Source organism: Haemorhous mexicanus, chromosome 2, assembly GCF_027477595.1.
Source record: "Haemorhous mexicanus isolate bHaeMex1 chromosome 2, bHaeMex1.pri, whole genome shotgun sequence".
In the NCBI taxonomy this organism is placed as follows: Eukaryota; Metazoa; Chordata; class Aves; order Passeriformes; family Fringillidae; genus Haemorhous; species Haemorhous mexicanus.
The window spans coordinates 117392238-117406633 of NC_082342.1; the positions used below are offsets into that span (position 1 = coordinate 117392238).

General features: G+C 44.1%; 1 protein-coding gene across 7 annotated transcripts in view; it reads right to left on the reverse strand.

Moving 5' to 3' along the window:
- Positions 1-6729: 6729 nt before the first annotated feature.
- Positions 6730-14396, reverse strand: part of SLC37A1 (solute carrier family 37 member 1) — a 36488-nt gene continuing 28821 nt past the window's right edge. For all 7 annotated transcript variants that reach the window (XM_059840072.1, XM_059840069.1, XM_059840073.1 and 4 more), the window contains 5 exons: positions 14223-14296; positions 13309-13387; positions 11798-11895; positions 9944-9996; positions 6730-9306 (listed from right to left, as the gene is read on the reverse strand). In XM_059840072.1, the coding sequence (XP_059696055.1) occupies positions 9291-9306; positions 9944-9996; positions 11798-11895; positions 13309-13387; positions 14223-14296 (320 nt within the window). In that variant the 3' untranslated portion in view covers positions 6730-9290. The remainder of the gene's footprint in view (positions 9307-9943; positions 9997-11797; positions 11896-13308; positions 13388-14222; positions 14297-14396) is intronic.

Here is a 14396-nt window from a genome sequence, read left to right on the forward strand (position 1 = left end):
TGTCCCTCAGCTGCATCACTGCAGAGCCAGCCATGAGGAATTCCTGGAGGGTCAAGCAGACTTTGCACAATTCTTTGCAGTACATTGAAAATTAGACTTTCTGTGTTAACATTTTCGAAGTAGCAGTCTTCATAACTAGCTAGATAATCTCTCAGATATATGACATTTTTTTCTGTGATGTAGGTATTTTCTCATTTTCCTTCTGTTTGTGCAGGGCTGTTTCCATTAAGGGGCAGAAGAACATTTTCTCAATAGAAGAGATGAAAGAGTCTCTCAGCTTTTAGGGAGGGAGGCCAAAAAACCGTCACAGAACCCATGTGAAAAAGATGACAAAAGCCTCCAGTAGCTCTGAAACTGTCTGATCTGCTCTGCCAGAACATTTGAAGCCAACATGAAATGGGGACATTTTTAACTAATTCCCAAAATTATGAGTACTTGAGTGTGGCTTTTCCTGGGAGTCACACAACTCTCCAGAACATTCCTACCACCTCCAAAAGTCACAGGTCACCACCAAAGGAACTCAAAAGATTGGATGGCAAATCATTACTGTCTGCCTTCAAATAACACATTTGTGGCTCTTTTTTTTGCTTGTCTCCTCTTCACTGAACCTGACTGTTCATCCATGTCAGGTACATGAGATTCCCTCTAGAACTTTGAGAGCCAGAAACACTCACTGAGGAAAATTGAACTGAGATTTTCATGCAATAAGACAATCCAATTTCCTGAGGAAACAGTAAACATCATGGATTAATGGTGTGGTCAGGACAGAGGGCAGTGCTGAAGTAATGCAGAAAATGAAAGGGAAGTAGCTTAAGGGGGGAGGGAGTGCTTCATACAGAACTTGAATTCTGTTTTATTTTTTGATTACTTTTCACTCTGCTTTCTCCAGCCCCCATTTGATTGGACACAGCCCAGATTTTCACCCCAGTGCTGGGTTTCAGCCCATGCCTCCCCTTCCCTCCTGCACTCTCCTTTTCTTAGAGGTGGCCCCAGGCAAACCTTTTAGTGAGAAGCTTCTTCCAGAGGGGCTTTGTTAGAGGCTGGACCCTCTCCAGTCACAGCACAGCTGAAGCCATGACTCCTTTCTGGTCCTTCATCCTCCTTTTTCTCCTTTTCCATCATCTTGGAATGGATTTCACTGGATTCACACAAATTCATTTCCCCCCCTAAATCCTATCCTCTCACCTTCAGCTGCTCCCACACAAGCTGGACACTGGATGTGAAGGCTTTCCTCTGCTTGGACCTTAGCCCCTGCCTAAAAGATTCCAGTAGGCAGGAAGGAGGTTTTCCCACAAGAAACTGAGATCAGGGAACTGAGATCAAGGACATACAGAAATAAACACACAGAAATAAAATGAAAACCCAGGAGCCCTCTGCTAAAAAGGGCACAACATTGTACCCAGCTCTTTTCTCCAGCCCCACATCTTTTTTCCTGCACTTTTTACTCATTTGTTTTCCCCTGCTGCTGTTCCATCATCACCATCATCTCCTCTGGCCAGTGCTCTGCTCCCACTCCCTGCCTGGCTGAAGGGGCTCTTCCCCTGCCCCACTTCAGCCCAGGGGTTCAATCTCCCTTCAATCTGCCATCCAGCCCTTCTGCCAGCAGAACCAGCAGCTCTCTGCCCCCCTCTGCCCCAGGAATTGTGCCCAGGGGCAGCAGCAAAGCCCAGAATCACTCAGCAGCCAAGCAGGATTCCTGCAGAGGAACCCAAGCCCTGCTTCCCTTGGAGCGTGGCACTGGGGAGAAAGCCAAAGGCAACACCCCACTTTGTTTCTCTTGCTGCAATGGTGCTCTTGGTCTGTTTTATTTCTCCTCACTGCTGTCCCCTCCTCCCACCCGAGCACATCACATTCCCAGGGTGAGTGGCTGAGGCTGGGGCTGTGTTTAGGGAAGAGGAGCTGCTGCTCAGTGGAGTGCCTGGGTTGTGTGCAGGTTGTTGTTGCATTCACACTTTCTGGAAAAATCCCTTCATTCAGCATTTTTCTCCTGGGAAGGTGAGAAGCCTCAGAGAAAAGGAAAACAATTCTTATCTCATTTGCTTCTCCTGTGTTTTGCTCCTTTGGAATGTGTTTGGAGCTTGTTTACCCACAGGTGATTGTTTCACTGCATTCTACTGTGAGTTGTTTTGACTCTTTGGCTAATCAGGGCCAAGCTGTGTCAGGACTCTCTCCAGAGTCACCAGTTTTCATTACTATCTTTTTAGCATTCTGTAAGTATCTTTTCTGTATTCTTTAGTATAGTTTAGTATAGTATTCTTTAATATAATATCATAAAACAATAAATTAGCCTTCTGAAAACATGGAGTCAGATTCATCATTCCTGCCTTTGTTGGGGCACCCTGCAAATACAACAATCTGTGAGCACAGCCGTGTCTGGGAGAGTCTCTGCAGAGCTTGAAGGCATAACCTGCACCATGAACAGGCTTCCTTCCCCCTCACACACACACACACACACACACACAGAGATTGCTGGTGGCTCCAAGAATTAAATATTGCCAGGGTGTTACAGCATCACATTGCAACAAACATCACCATTAGCACTGCTGAATGTTAATTTTAGGAATTCCCACCGAGTCCTCTGCAAGGATACACAAACCTCCAAACCTCCAACAAGATTAAGTATCCCAGCACTACCCAAGAGGAGCCCCACACTCTCCTCATGTTCTGGGATCCAGTTTCTCCCCAGTGCTGTCTCTGCTGCTCCCTGGATGCATCCACTCCGTGATCCCTTGGGAGCCTGTTGGCTTCAGAAACCAGCTCTGCCTCTCACTCCAAAGCTGAGGAGGTTTAAACTCGATCAAGTCCTCCTGAGCCCATCACTCAGGATCACTTTGTGAAAGCATCCTGCCCTTGGCAGCCCAGCCCAGCCTCCAGCACAAGCAGGAGCTGCTGCAAGGCAGCTCAGATACAGGCAGAGCCCAGCAAAGGCTGCTCCAAAACAGCCCAGGATTTGACTCTGGGTGAATCAAACTGTAATTCACAAAGTAATTGCTTGGGCAAACTTGCTTGAAAACAGACTCATGCCACAGAATACTAAACTTGCATGGAAGGCACACAGCACTACATCTTTTTTTTTTCCCTTTTGTTTTTTTTTCCTCAAAAATAAGACCAACAAAGCAGTTTATCATGGGGGTGTTTATTTTGCTGTTGTTCCAAGCAGAACCCATTTAAGTGGACAATTCCAATTGTGCTTGAAAAACAGAGACAGCAAAAACAATGCAGAAGGCAGCTCCTGATGTTTACAGAGATGCATAAGGTGAATGTACCAGAGCTGCTAATCATACCTTCTGACTGCTTTTATGGGTCTGGGAGGCCTGAAAAAACCCTGTGTATGGGAACCAGTCTGCATTTTGGACTAACATTTCCCCTTTGATGACACAGAAGGATGACATTTAGATGCTGCTTTGACAGATGCATTATTTCATTAGAGGATTTCAAGCAGGCAAACAGGGGAGCTTTGTTTTCCCTGTTACTGTAAGGCTTACATCATCTGCAACCCTTCCACCAGGAGGTCTCATTTCAAATGACAGTGAATATTGTTCTGAGAAGTGCATGTGCTAGCTCTGCTTTAGATGTTCATGGAATCTCATCCATTCCAGCTCCATTTCCAGGTGCTTTGCTGGTGATGGATTTCACCCTGCTCAGAAGATTATTTGCTGACACCTGGGGTAAGTTTAGAGCTTCATGATATGCCTGGCAGGGATTTGTATGGGAATTTAATCTATCTAATTTAGCTGTAACACAGGTATCTGTCCTAAACCAAACATCCTTGGGCTTCTCTGCCTGCACCCCAGATTTGTCAGTCACCCTGGCTCTGCCTTTTTGGGCTGGGGACATCTATTTTGAGAACTGCCACTGTGAAAATCAGAGCAAGGAAACCCAAAGGTTTCTATTTTTCTCTGCTTTCAGCAACTGCACAGATTTACAGGCAGACACACAAAGCAGCTGTGATAGTGGATCTGCCTTGGTGCCAAGCAAGTGACCAAAATTTGGAAGAAAGAGTATGCTTTTGAGATTTTTTTTTACCTCTTTTGTTCTTTTTTTACCATATTGTCTTCCTTTCATGTAACTGAAAAGCTGCAGCCAGAGGGAGAGGGGGAGGAAGATTTCATAAAGACTTTTAACAGCAATAGCTAAATTGAATCCCATTGTTACCTCTCAGAACAAAACTAAACCTGCAGATTCTGCCACAGAAGGACACAACATTCAGCTGCTTCCAACCAGATGATCTGAGCAATTTAAGAATAAAATTCAGAACCTGCTGTACTTACTAAGCTGAAGCCTCATGTGGCCTGTGGTGAAATTGGGTGACTCAGACTGGAATATAATACCCTGTCCTTGCAGCAGAAATAACAGCAGCGTGTTTGGTGGAAGATTCAGAGGGAACTCACCCCTTCCAAAGGTTTTTCCTGTGTCATTCAGCTGTGAGGGGCTGCCCACACCAACCACCCTTCACATCACAGGGAGGAAATCTGAGAACTCAGACATTATTGATCACTTTGTTTCAACAAACATACCAACTCGGGCTGCTGCTTCCAGCTCTGGCCCCAAGGCTGGAAGCAGCTGCTGGTTTCTGAGTAACCCATGAAATTCAGACCACCTGTTCAGGGTTTAGGTACCAGATAAGCTGACAATAACTCCAGCCTTGTAACAGCATTCCAAAGTTCATTCCTACATGGCAGCACATGTGAAGTCGGTTTAGTGTCCTCCTCTGCTGAAACAAACAACTGGACCAAAAGGAATATTGTGGAAATGTGGGAATTTGTCAGCTGCTTTGTAGGAGAAGGAGGGAGAGAAACCTTACCCCAGTATGATCATGAGGTGAAGAAAACATCCTTAAGTACAGCACCAAGAGACTTGGCACACATTTTCATAGCTGATCTCCTGATGCAGGGGTTGAGCAGGATCCTGAAATATGCTGAAGAAAGTTTGGCTCTTGTATTCCCAGTTTACAGAGCAGTCAGTGTTTCACTGCAGCCAAAGGGGAACTGGTAGACAAAGGAATTACAGAAGAAAAAACCAAACAAAAAAAAAAAAGCAAAAAACCATCCCAAGCATCAACTAATTATCTCCTTATTCCAAACAGGAAATTAACCAAAAGAAGGGAGACAAAGGAGGAAACAACTAACACTTTGCAACAGCCCAGTTTATGAAACTCTTGGGCACTGAGACATAACCCAGCACTTCAGGTCACTGGACATGAGGCTGAATTCTACCAGCAGTTCAACCCTCCCCTTCCCTCTCCCCAGCCATGAGGATGACAGTCACAATTTTAACTCAGCATGGCAGCAAATGTAGTTCAAGGTCCCCAGAGCCCCAGAGCAGCAGACACAACCCCCAGGAGTGTCTGCAGTCCCTGCAGGCTGTGACAGCAGGGCAGGGCATGTCCCCAGCATCAGGACAGCAGGGCAGGAGTGTCCCCACCATCCCCTGCAGGCTGTGACAGCAGGGCAGGACATGTCCCCAGCATCAGGACAGCAGGGCAGGACGTGTCCCCAGCATCCCCTGGCTGGTTCAGCAGAGAGCAAAACAAAGCCAAACCAGCCTTGCTCCAAGGTGAAAAGGGCATAGGTCAGCAATGAGAACATCCTGTCAGAGGTTGGGACAAACCATGAAATAATCTAATCTAACATTTACATAATACACAGGCCCTAAATTTAGTTCAGAGCAGAGATTGCCACCATTACCCATCCTGGGCCTCGTCATTTGATGGAATTGTGATCAATCTTCCCCAAATAATTTCTGTATGAAATCCAGCAGCCTCCAACAGCCCTAAACACCCTCTGGTTTAATTGACACCCTCTTACACCTGCCTAATCCTGAGCAGCACAAACAACCCCAGGCATCAGTTGCTGCAGAAACCTTCCAGCAGCAACCAAAGAACTGAGCCTAAACACGAGTTCAGCCAGAGTCTGAGGCAGCACAGCCTTGGCACAGCACACGTGGAGGAGTCCCACTGTTATTCCAAGGATGCTATGCCAGAAGCACATGCAATAATCTCCTCAAAGGAATGGCAGAATCCCTTCTGGAATTTCCCTTACTAGCAAAACACACAGGATTAAGGCTTGATGCACCGAGGGGGTTTGTAGAACTTGGAGGTTAAAGGAGTCCCAAAGCAAATGATGGACACAACACTGCTGTCCCTGCTACTTATTTACCTTCTTCCCACCCTACAAACCCTTCCTACACACAGAGACAAACCCCCTCAGCCTGTGCAGCAACAGCCAGGGCTTCACAAAGATTATCACAAGGGAGGCTCCTGCTCCCCATCAGGCAGAACAGAAACTGGGATTTGAGTCTCCTTTCTTTTATAAGGCACCCCAGCTATTATTTGCTTATTCCTAGGAGGCACCTGATCAGAATTTTGACCAGAAATTCTGTAACCAGAAGATGTTTTCCTTTCCAATCAGTTTTTCCCCAGTGCATCTGTGGTTTGGACGTTGCACGTCAGGCAGAGGCACAAAAACCCCCTCAAACATTTTAACAGAATCAAGACAATAAATGTTGGAGATGATCCGTGCTAGAGAGAAAGGATGAAGCTTCTGCATGTCAATTCCATATACACTGAAGAGCAAGCAAAGCACACAACAAAAAAAGTCACCTTAAAAGTCACCATAGGAGCCACACTCAGCCCAAATTTGACTCAGGCAAATGTCAGGGATGTCTGTCCTTCCAACCAATAATGAAGCATTTCTTCATGGAGATGGTAAAAGATAAAGTACTCAACACTTCTCTGTTTAGAAGAGAATCTATTTTTATTCAGCACAGGATGGTGATTGGATAAAATTCACAATAATCAGCACCAGAAAAAAAAAAAAAAACCAACAAAACCAACCCTGCAGTCACATTAAATTTGGCTGTCCCTACTGGTCACTCACATTTTGACATACAAAATTTTGTCAGTCTTGCCCATTTTCAGATAGAAACACCTGATACTAACAAAACACACAGTTTATTCACTATTTGGGGGACCTTTAGGGTTTTTTAAATTAGAAACCCAAATCTTTTTGTCCAACAAATTTGTATCTTGGAGGAACTGAAATGTAATCTGCCACTACCCCATACCAGAGTCACTGCAGTGCAAAAACTATTCAAATAAATAAATAAATAACAGCAGCAGCCCCAAGAAATAAAACTCAAAACACACTTAAATATCTTCAGAAATAAAACCAAAAGCTTTTTAACATTGGACTTCAGCCCACAGGGAACAGTTTCTCAAAATCTGAGCACAGCAGAGCTTGAACTGTTTCAGTAAACTAGTGTAAAGCTCTACACACATATTTTTGGGGAAGGGGACTGGGATCCCCAGCTGAAGTGGTCCTCCATCCATCTCTCCCTCCTCACACAGGCACTGAAGTTGTGCAGTACAGCTGTTTTGGGGTTGCAATGTTATTTCTGCCCCATCAGAGGCTGTTTCAGCAGTGGCCCAGGTTCAGCCTGGTTGAGTGAGGAGCAGTTGGACATTCCAGGAGCAGTTTCCCATTCCAGGAGGATGGAAGCCCTTCCAAGTAACATTGCTGCACAATTCTGTCACATTTAACCACAGCCCAAGCACAGCACAGAGATTTGAGTTCAGTTGTTGAGACTCTCCCCTGGTTTACTCAAAATGTGCAAGGTCAACCTTCCATCCATTAAGTGCAGGGACAGGACCCTCCCCTAGAGCTCCCTGCAAGGACCTGGCACCTTCCCTAAGTCCCTGTGGGGTCATCCCTGCACCTCTGCTCAGCTAAACAGCTAAAAATGAGCCCATTCTGACACTGCCCAGGTCATGCATGAAGCACAAACCAGTAGAAGCAATTCAAAGACTGAGCAGGTACCAAACAGCCCTGGAAATTAAGGGTTAGCAGCAGCTGATGGGACATTCCTGAATATTTTGCAGGGCTTTTAAAGTGTTTTGCTAATCAAGTGTAAAGACTCTTGCACTGTCTCACAAAACTTAAGAGCATAGAGCAAGACAAAGGCCTAGAGCTCTAATAAATACAGTTAAGGATAACACACAGTTTAAATTACCTAATCTTTGTGATCTAAGTATAAACACCCCATACAAAAAAAAAGATTTCTTTTCACTTTGTACATCATAAAAAAAAGCAAAATAAAATCACAGAAACATTCTGTTTTCAAAGCAGACAGCTGTAGAAAGAAATGATATGTTCTGAAGACATTACACCATCTATTTTCTGGGTAGCACTAGGCACTCAAATGTTCTCTTACAAACTACCACCCACACAGGTAATTTTTCTTCTTTGATATTTTGGCTCCAAATCTAAAACCCAGAGCCACTTAATAGAGATTTCTGGATATTAGGGCCCAGATCTGATGATGACTTCCAGGTGCACACCCAGCACTGGAACCCAACAGGGGCCCCTGTGCCAGTGGGCACCAGAGCAGCTCCCCCTGCTCAGTCCAGTGCTGCTCACACAGGACAGCTCACAGCTCTCTATCACCCCAAAGAAACCCCTCTCATGTCAGCCCAGCCTGGCAGGGAAGTTAAAATGCACAACCATTTTATAATGCCCTGAAAAATCATTAGAGCCCCCACTGGAAATTCTGACTCATAAACTGCTTTTTGTTGCTCAGGACTCTTTTTCTTTTCTTTTTTTGCATAATCCTAATGGAGGACTAACATCCATCCAGAGGATCTGTGAAAACTGCTAAGTGCAGTACACAGCAAGAGTAAATTCTCTTTTATAACCTACCAAAAGGCTGGATGCTTTCCTTGGGATGTAGAACTGTAGCTAAAACCTAATAATACAGCCAGGTGATTATTGTGTGAGCAGCTTCAAACCCTAATAGCAGCACATCTTAATAACCAGCTGATATTGTCCTCTATGAAGTGATGCTCTCAGTGTACACAAGATGACATAAGAGACACACTGCTCACTGATCCTGGGACAGTCCCTCATAGACTGTTAAAATTTCAACTTCCTCCTGCTCCAGCTTTGCCTTGATTGTTGGCAATTACACAGTTCATAGTTTCAATTAAAAACATCCTAACAAAAGAAACAAAAAAGGCACTTGGTATTTCTCTTTGGCTCAGTTGAGGCGTGCTGCTGAAACCTTCCCCAAGTCCCCATCTCTTCTCTGATGGACAGTGGCCATCCTGAGGTACTTATTCATGTGCAAAAATCAGAGCTCCAGGGATTTACCATGTCTCACACTGCTCCCAGCAAACCTGCAAGGCTCCTCAGCACACAGAGACCCTTGAAATACAGAATCAGGTGTCCCATGGGGTTTGGTTTTCAAGGAGCAGCTCCATCCACGGGCACACTCCTCATCCCAGCTCTGGTAGCTCAGTGCTCTTTGAACCTGGGGAAGAAAAGCAGCCAGGAATGCTGAGGTATGAGGCAGAACAGACACCAAAAAGCAGGATCCAGCCCCTGCTGTGCATTTTTCTATTCTCTCCATTTTACTTCTCCAAAAGTTTACAATCAAGGGGCTCAATTTGTGTCTGGATTCAGTGGATTTTTTTTTTTTTCCTTAATTTGAAACACTGTAAATTCAGAGTCACCCTTTTCTTTAAGGAGAATTTTTCCAAACAGTTACATTTTAAATTATTATTAAACACAGGGCAGGCAATTCCCCACCTGCACAATGAAACCCATGGAGGATTAAATATTTGGGAGAAAAAGCCCCCATAAACAAGAGACTGTGACAGAAGTGTGTTTTCAGATATTTTTCGAGAGAAGATGTTCTAAAGGAAAATGTCCATGGCTTGAAAACATCAAACTGAGGTTACTCTTTTGAAGCAGAATTAAACCAGAAAGAAATGGATCTACACAAACCTTAACATGCCCAGTCTACATTTAGGTAATATAGGACAAAGGCTGGAATTGATCTTGGAGGTCTTTTCCACCCTTAATGATCATTTATGGCTATATATGGAAGGCTTAGAAATATATTTTCAAGACGTTATTAAAGAGCAGCAGCCATAAAAAACACTTACAGGGTGTGATCTGCATGACACTGAAGTTCCTTCTGGATAAGACGGAGTAAGAGCTGCAAAAACAATCACAAAATCATCTTTAGCATCATCCTTTAGATAAACAAGAAGCAGAATTATTCATTGCTATTTGGAGAGTTTCTCATTTGAAACATTACCCTGTAAATGCTGAAGTGGGTTTAAAAAAAAATGAAGATTTACAGATGCTCAGTAATGTTTGGCAAAGGAGCTTTCACAATAAGCAGGCAAGAGGAAAATAATTTCCTTTTTGCATCTGAGAGATCAATTTCTTTATAAAAGCCACAATGGTTTTCTGGTTTTCCTTTACCAGCAAATGTGTAAAGAAACCAGCAGAGGGACCCCGAGGCTTCAAGAAAACGTGTCTGAAAGAAATTGTAGCTGCTATTTGCAAAAACAGCAGTGTGTGAAAAGCTTTATTCCCACAATTAGTCAAGGTGAGTGCAGACAGTCACGTCTGCTTGTCTGTGCAGCATCAGGGATTTCAAGTGCACTTGAAAAGGATTATTCAGATAATAGCAGGAAAAGGATTTTACAAATACAACTTGATAGTTCTCATGTACATTAGAGACAGAATTGGAGCTTTCAGGGTTCCTCACTATTTCAGGTTATGTTATCATCAGAATTTCACTATTGTAAATGTAAGTTTGCTCACTGCTGTAAGTATGAATGTTTCAAGAAGTTAAATATTTTCAGAGGCACAGAAGTGGCCAGGAATGACAGAACTGAATGCCACCTAAGAGGATAAAGCCCCCTCCAGGTATCCTTGCAGAAATAACATTTGAACACAGGTATCCAAATGCTGCACTGCAAAAACCAGGAAAACAGAACAGTTATGCAGAAAACGATTTACTGCAACTGCAGAGTCAAACCTCTCAAAACCAGAGATTTGCAAAGATGTTTTAATTGATTCCTCAAAGAAATGTGACTTTTTTTTCATTTTAATCAATAACTGTAAAACAGTGAGAACTTTATCTAGGAAAAATATGACAGCCTCCCAAGCCTCACTCTGCAGCATGAAATACCAAATATTGAAACAAGCTGCTGACCACCAGTGGCAACACACTTCAGCTATTAACTTATCCAACTTATCTATTTAATTTCCACAGAATTACTCATAAACATGGAAAAATTACTTTGAAGTTGGGGTTTAATTTGAATTTAGAAAAAAAAAAGCCTCAGTTGTTACTCAAAAGGCTTCCTGATTTTCTAGGGTCAGGAAGGGAATGGTCTGACACTCTCAGCTCCTCTGCAGGAGCCCAGAGCTCAGTGCTTTGGACCAAGCCAGCACCTGTGTGCTCTTCTCTTCTTTCCCCAAACATCTGCTCCTGGTTACTGTCAAAAGCCAGGATTGCCAGTTCTTCATCTAATTTAGTACAGCTGTCTCAGGGCCCATCTGGAAAATGTGATGTATTAACTTTCAACAGCTTCATTATCAGGGTGATTTTGGTGATGGAGCAATGTAGGAAATGCTTTTTATGGCTTTGAAAAACTGGCTTTAAAGACAACAGAAGTGATTCTTCCGTGAGTGGAATCTGAAGCAACTTCTAGGTCTAAATGTGAAGGCTTACTTGCAATTATGCCTGCTCTAAGCTGCTCAGGCAGCAATTAACAGCTGCCTATTTGCTCAGGAATTGAAGTTCATCAGAACTGATCTGCACTTCTGATTAAAATTAGATGAGAATTTCAAAACAAGCAAATTTGCTGTTAGACTGAAAAATCTCCTAGACCACTGGAAGTCTAATACAGCACAGGATATTGAAATGGCAAAAGGACAATTTGTATTTTGGGATAGTTTAACACAGAGGAAATACACATCATCTGAAGTTTTATACTTACTAGCAAGGCACATGCATCTGCCACCATGAGCATGTAAAACACGTTGTTCCAGCCAGAAGGGGAAATAAGGCCAGCCAGGAGAGGCCCCAAAGCTGCACCTGAAATACAATACTGGCATTATATTTTGGGATTTTGTATTACATACTGTAGGGACTGTGCAATGTAAGATTCACTGTACTGAAATGTAGTTATCCTGAATTAGAGCATCCATTTTTCCACCTAATTAACTCAGTATTACCTAATGGATTAAAAAGTCCCAGGAGGTGCAAGAACATTACTGGTACAAATGAGAAGCTGGAAGACTTAGATGTGTGATAAACATCTGCCTTTGGTCAACAAAATGCTCATGCAGTCTGAGCTGAATTTTACTCAGTTTTCCCTTCTATATGGAGGGCATAAATAAAATATCCCTGATCCCAGGACAGCCCAGTGCCATCTCCTTTTGCTGTCTGTGCCCAGTATCAGCTGATGCCTTGAGAGGCTCCCTGGAACAGAGGCTGGACAGTGTGAAAGGAATAAAGTAGGGATTTGTTAAAAAGGCCTTCAAAGGATGCACCTTGGGCAGTACAAGAGCCTGGCCAAGGTTACACCCAAGATGGCCACGAGTTTTCACACTTTTATAAGTTTTGGTCCATTTCCATTTGGGGTTAATTGTCCAGTTACAGCTCCAGGTTGTGCAGTCCCATCCTCCCAGATTGCTCTCCTCAGTTTGCTGCTGTTTGCACTTTTTGGGCCTTTTTGTTGTTTGCACTTCTTGGGGCTGAAGCTGCAGTGGTGTCCCTGGTTCTGGGGCTGGAAAAGGATTGTTTTGTCTGACTGAACTGTGAGGAGAACTTGCTGACACTTTAGATGAAGTTCAGAGTTCTGTACTAATGCAGTACAGGATCTGGAAAATATGAAAGCTAAAACTTAAGGCATCACAGTGATCCCCCCCTGTGGTGGTGTCTGAGGGTCCCCAGGACAAGGGAAGAGATGAGAATCTTGACACCATGTTTCAGAAGGCTGATTTATTATTTTATGATATTGTACTATATGAAAAGAAAATGATATACTAAAACTACAGTAAAGAAAGAGAAAGGAGACATCAGAAGGCTAGCAAGGAATGATAATAAAATCTTGTGACTGATCAGAGAGTCTGACACAGCTGGACCATGATCGGTCATCAAATAAAAACAATCCACATGGGACCAATCAAAGATGCACCTGTTGGTAAGCAACCTCCAAACCACATTCCAAGCCATCAGATAATCATTGTTTACATTTCTTTTCTGAGGCCTCTCAGCTTCTCAGGAGAAAATTCCTGGCAAAGATATTTTTCAGAAAATATGTCAGTGACACCCCCCTTCCTCCCACCCTCAGCTGTGGGACCGCTGGAGGTTTCAGGGGAAGTTTGTGCTATTCCCCATTTCCAAAACTGTTCTGAATCCTGGCCAAATATGCCCTGAAGAGCCCAGATTTTGCAGATGCTTTGTTGTAACCTGTCAGAGCTGGGGCAGGTGGCCCTGGCTTACCCACAGATCCTGTCCCGTCGATGATCGCCGTCACCGTGGACAAGGCTCTTGCGTTCCCCTTCAGGCTTTTGTGGGTGCCCTGGAGGGACAGAGATGGCTCAGACCCACCCTGAGATGAGCTCTGGTAACAGCACCCATCTCCCACCCCTCCACATGGGCTCTGTGCTGGGGAGATGCCTCAAGGCCAAGGATGAAGTGGGCATTGCCTGGGGGTCACCTCGGTCTTGCCAACACCTCCAAGCCAAGGACAGGGCTCCAGAGGATGCCTGGAGACTTCTGCCCTGCTCCTTGTCCTGTATTTGAAACATTCCTGCATTTAAGACAATAAGAGGACTTTTGCCTCTTGCTTGGTGCCCTGAAGAACCAACACATTACAAAACAAACTTTCAAAGTCTCCCTGCTGAGCAATGTTGGTGTTTTCACATGGCATCTGTGACTTAGCTGACCTGATCCTGCTGGAAGTGCTGGCAACTTAAGTACCTGGACTTTTTATTTTCACACACCTTTACTTGTGTTAAGGTCTGTGCCTGATATAACTTTCTGATGGGAATTACATCAGCAGCTCATGTCTCACACAGCTACAGCTCCTTCAATCATTTAAAAATGCAAAATACAAAAGGGGACAAGGCACCTGCACAGAGGCCAGGCTTTGCATGCAGCCTTCAGATTCAATCTGGGCTGTCACCCACAGTCTTGTGATGGTCAGGAATGATTTAGAAGCCTCTCACAAGCACGGCACTCACTCATACTAAAACACAAACTCTGAAACCAATCTCAGTGGCTGAGTTCAGCACTGCCTTTTTCCAGCTCCTTACTCCTTTGCTTTGGGACAATGCAGCCCCTTCCCTGGTGACCCTGCAGAAGTCAAAGGGCTCTCTCTGGAGGACAAATGTCACAGGGAAAGCCAAACTCACCAAGTCAGCAGACACAGCAGTGGTGATCAGGGCATAAGGGCCATTCACCAGGGCACCACTGATAAGCAGCATCACTGTTCCAATTAAAAAAAAAAAAAAAAAAGAAGTGAGTTTTGTTTGCGGGGTGCCCTGACAAAGGGAGGAAATGATGAATCTGACTCCATGTTCCCAGAA